The sequence below is a fragment of the Trachymyrmex septentrionalis genome, unplaced genomic scaffold (genome assembly GCF_001594115.1).
Source record: "Trachymyrmex septentrionalis isolate Tsep2-gDNA-1 unplaced genomic scaffold, Tsep1.0 scaffold82, whole genome shotgun sequence".
NCBI classification, from domain to species: domain Eukaryota; kingdom Metazoa; phylum Arthropoda; class Insecta; order Hymenoptera; family Formicidae; genus Trachymyrmex; species Trachymyrmex septentrionalis.
In genome coordinates this window covers 177,888-182,924 of record NW_017306008.1, presented here as the reverse complement: position 1 = coordinate 182,924, position 5,037 = coordinate 177,888, and the positions used below count along the sequence as shown (strand labels likewise).

Here is a 5,037-nt window from a genome sequence, read left to right as displayed (position 1 = left end):
CATCAGCAGTGACTTTGCACGGACTTTTCGAACGACCCTCGTACATATGTACATCTCGGACAAAGATGGTGACACTCGTGATCGTTCCTTATCGCAACACAGAGTGGAAGGAATGGGAGAAAAAGAGTATTATCGAGATTTTCAATCAGGAGATTCCTCCTCCTCTCCCACCTTCTTCACCTTCCGCCCCTTTCCTCTCTTCCTCCTTGCGCGAAATCTCGCGTCTGACGAAATTCTTAGAGTTCTGTGAGTAAATAAATCCAAGCATTTCTCGATCTCGATCTCAACTTCGATGGACGTTCGGGACCGCCCAATTATCTGCTGACAGATAAGACGCAACCAGATCGTCCCACTCGCAATATCGGCGCTTCTCGACGAGAGTCAGAAAGATAAAGAAATGCTATTTAAAGCGTGCCTATGCTGGTCTATGCTACTCCGAGGATTATTGTACTCGAGTTGCTCCCTAATGGGAACTTAATAATTGTAGATTATTGATTATTGTACGAAGGCTTCCGACATTGTGTGAACTGCGTCAGGAGTCAAAGCTAGGAGTCAATGCACGATACGTATTTTTTAAAAATACATTTAATTATTATTACTAGTTTTGATAGTTAGCAAGATTTAATGTTGCTATGAAGGCTCAAACTGGAGCCGAAACGTATACACACACACATATATCATTATCAAAACTAATTAAATATATTAAAGAAAATACGCATAGTTTCCTTCGCGTTAGTTTTTAGTGTTCATTTTGTTTTTGTCAGATAAAGACCACTCTTAGGTATAGTCGATTTTTAGGCATATTTCAGACTGTCTTAACTACAATCTTAAGATGTCGTGAGCCAATCAGAGGGCTGCGTCTTAATTAGTCTTAAAATATTACTTAAGGCTGCTTAAAATAAGAACAGACTGTGAAAGCAACCTCGATTGTCGTCTATATCCACGTGTATTAATGGAGAATCCCGCGCCGTGCGTCTGTTTGGGCTTTATTACCTAATGCTCCGTTGCACGTGCACGGTATTTGCAACCGTGTAGTACGGCGGCTTGCGCAACTACAGTTTACACCCTCGCTTTGTTCGCTCCACCTTTACGAACCAGCTGCTTAGCTTGCATGAGGAATTAATGTGCCTAAGGAGGCAGTATACCCGCGATAGATTTGTAAGTGATCCCCCAATTGTTACCCCAGTTACTCGGTTCGAACGTTGTAATGCGCAAAACAATGATCAGAAGAGAGGGAAGAAGGGAGGGGGGAGAGAGAGAGAGAGAGAGAGAGCCACGTGTAGAAACCTTGCAAGAGGTACTTATTAATACGATATGTATAATTTACACAAGGATCCTGTAATTGTATGTGTGTGACGGGTAAGTAATGATTCTGTGCGAAGAAACAAGTTAAGAATATGAAATATGAGGCTTTATTTTTCTAATTTAAATATTAATAATCTTATTCTAATTTGTGTGCGATGTATTTTTCTCATGTATCATAAATAAAGAAACTGATTTCAATATTCTATTCGAACGAATAAAACTTTTCTGATTTATCATTCTTTTATTCAAGAATAGAGTTTCCACCGTTCTGCCTAAAAATCCCGTTGCACATCATGCCGACTGACGACGAGGATCAACAGCAACAAGGGGAGGAGAAACCGTTCGCCATGGAGCGCGCGAAAACCGGTCGCGCGAAATGTAAGAGGTGCAAATGTCCGATTGAGAAGGGCGAGATACGGATCGCCAAGTACGTGGCGAGCTTCTTCTCGGACGGCAAACTGATGCCAGCCTGGCACCACGTCACCTGCCTGTTCGAGGCGTTCGCGAAACAACGCGCCGGCACAAAGAGGATCGAGGATCCTGCGGAGGATATCAAGGGCTGGGAGCAATTGTCCGACGATGACAAGAAGGTCATCCTGGACAAGTTGGAGGAATTTGAAAAATCCTGTAATTATCGGGAGGAAACAGCTCTTTCCCTCCACTGTGATTCATCACAGGAAGAACGGTTTTTGCTGAAGTATCCAAAAATTTAGCTACACGAAAAGAGATTTTGCTTGAAGATTTAAAATGGATACGGATGAGTGAAAATAGTTTTGTTGAGCCATTAAAATAATTATTTTCGAAATTAAAAAATGATTAGAGCAATGCTGCAAAAAAGTGTTATATTCTAGCAAGTTTAGCAGTTTAAGTTTTCAACAAAATTATTTTTAGATCTTTCAACAAAATTGTTCTTTCCGTGTAGATTCAAGAATAATTTTGTTCGAACCATCAAAATAATTACGTTCCTTCCGTGCAGCATCACGGTTTTTATATATCCTCGTATTTTTCTATATCTATATTATCTTAAATTAAGATCCCATTAACTGTAGATAAGCTAGAAGTATAAAAGTTTGCTTTGATTTCCTAAAGTACAGTTTGTTAAGTTTTCCTTATCGATCGCATATGATTCGTAAATTATTATTACAGATTTTTGTTAAGAAAAAATTAATTTCGAATTGAAAGAATGTACGATTAAAGGAACATCTGATCTTTTCGAGACGTCCTACGTGTCTTATAAGACTTGAGCTTCATTCTTATCTGTAGATCCGTCACTCCGTCTAGAGATTTCTTGAAAAACGAATTAACGTTCGAACGTAGCCGATCATATTCTTTGCATCATCTCGAAGCGAAGTTGTGTATGGAGAAATCAGTCAAAGGCTTTCCTCCTCGAAACTTTCGCGATTTCTAATAAATTTTCTCCTTTACAATTCGAGCTTTGCGACGGTAAGTTTCAAGAAGTTCGACGCTTATGAGACAGTCATTTACGAGATTGCCATTCTCGAGGGTGGAATTGCCATTCTCGAAGTTCATCGATATTCAGATACAAAATTACAACGTGTTATATTGCGTAATTTCATCCCGTAATTAGAAATCGGTTTGCGAAGGTGGATACTATTTCCAATGTACGTAGGAAGATTTTTGAGAAATTACGTCACATTAAATTTCATCGATTAATGCTTATCTTCGAAACGAAATTTATTAGCATTTTGTCAATTTTATTACGATCAATGTCATTTTGATAATATTGTAAATTTTTTTCATTTAAATTCCAAAAATACAAATCGAATTTTTACGGAAAGATTATAAAACATGTTAAATTTGTGAAGTAAAATAATGAGCAAAGTAAAATTAGAATTATAATAAACGAGGCAATTATGGCTTGGTCAAATTTTTTCAAATTAAAAAAAAAATTCAAATTTGATAATTTTCATTTAAAATGATAGAACCGAAATTATTGCTTTGTATTAAATATAATAAATTGATAGCATTAAAAAAAAATCTGTCAATTTTTCCTTCTAGTTCCGGCTAAGGCGCCGAAGAAAGCTGCAACGCCACGTAAAGCGGCTGCCTCTAATAATTCTCCGGGAGAAACAGCGAAGAAGACTTCAGATCAGAAGAGGGTCGCAACAGATGATAAAGAAAAAGATAAGCGGAAGGATGATAAGCAGGGAAAGAGCAAAGTCCCGTCGAAGGATGACTCCTTTCGCGAATTTCGGCGCGTGTGCAGCAACGTCGCCGACGTCGACGCCTACACCGACAAAACCGCGATTATTAAGAGGATGTTCACGAAAGGATCACTCGGAGGTAAGTACCTCCCTTCCTCATTATACGAGATCAAGATATAATACGTACAGTATAAACGTTCTAACGGACGCTCGCTAAATTAATTAAAGGTATCCGGTCGGAGGTTTTCGACAGCAGAGAAATTGTACGCTATTAACGTTTGTTCGAGAATTGAACGGTAAATAATTAATAATATTAACGGGAATGTGATTGACGTCGGACAGTGAGGTACAATTTAATTGAGATTAAACAATTATTAATATGTGTAGATGAATCATTTTCACTTACATACATTATTTCAGAGTTGGGAAGCTTTCTTTTACTTTTTCCGTTACTTTTTATCATAAATAATTTGATAATGACGTTGCAATTTTTTATAATTAAACGCTAAGGTTCTGCCAAGGTTAGAAAAAGTCGACTTTTCCAACCTTAGCACAACCTTAGCGTTTAGTTGGTAAAAAATTGCAACGTCATTATCAAATTATTTATTATAAAAGTAACGGAAAAGTAATGGAAGAAGTAATGCTTCCTAACTCTGCATTATTTGGTACATTCGGTAGTAAGATTGCAATAACTTTCGAGATTAGAGATGTTTAGGTGATCTCAGTAAACCGACAAAAAATTGCATATTGGCAAATTTTCAAAACCTTAGCCTCGTTTTTTTTTATAAAATCGCGATAGCATTACGAGATTCGCATGTATTGTTGTTGCCTATATTGTGCTTTTTCATAATATACAATATATAGAGGAGAATGAATAAATCCGTCCAAACGGTGAGTGTCTTATTAATCAGAATCTTTATTATAATATTTTTACGAAGGTGGAGGTGTTTATTAACGATTTCTCTTGCCGTTCTCGCGTTAAATACGAATCTTCCCGCAGAGAGGATGATTTCTAAAGAATTTATACCTACTTCACTAACTACTTTGTAACGTGATGGATACATTGTAATTAGATAAACAAAGGAGGGAATAAACAAAGTTTTTGAGTAATTTTTCTTGAAATAATTTTGGACACGCAAGTAAAAAATGTATTGCTGGAAAATTTTATTCTTGCAAAATAATTACGTGTAAAAAAGTAAAGGATAATATTACTCGTATACATGTATAAACTGCATACAGAGATGCAAAGTTCGAAAGTTTCCATGAATTAAGAATTCCTCCCACGTACGCAATACAGTACTAAATGCAGATACCACTTTGCTGATCTGCATATGTCATTAATACTTATCGTGACTTATCGTAAGATACACAGTTTTGGCCGGAAATGCAAGTTTACATTATGAGTGCGATTTGATAGGGATATTGGATTTATTTTTGAACAAAAAATGTATCTTTCGTAATCGACATATCACGCTAATATCTTTCTTTAATTAGATAAAACAAAAGTGACTTGCCGTTTGAAGGTGGCCAGATCAAAAGTTGTTCCCTTGTTTAAGCGAATAAGTCG

The 5,037-nt window shown here is 36.8% G+C and overlaps 2 protein-coding genes across 3 annotated transcripts in view; one reads left to right on the top strand and one right to left on the bottom strand.

The window, feature by feature from the left end:
- The window catches only part of LOC108754900 (DNA ligase 3), a 60,484-nt gene that overhangs the window by 16,869 nt on the left and 38,578 nt on the right, over positions 1–5,037 (top strand). The window contains exons 2-3 of the mRNA XM_018497560.1: positions 1,556–1,932; positions 3,325–3,609. Of these exons, the coding sequence (XP_018353062.1) occupies positions 1,599–1,932; positions 3,325–3,609 (619 nt within the window). The 5' untranslated portion in view covers positions 1,556–1,598. The remainder of the gene's footprint in view (positions 1–1,555; positions 1,933–3,324; positions 3,610–5,037) is intronic.
- Positions 1–5,037, bottom strand: part of LOC108754909 — a 17,190-nt gene that overhangs the window by 9,914 nt on the left and 2,239 nt on the right. The window lies entirely within an intron of this gene.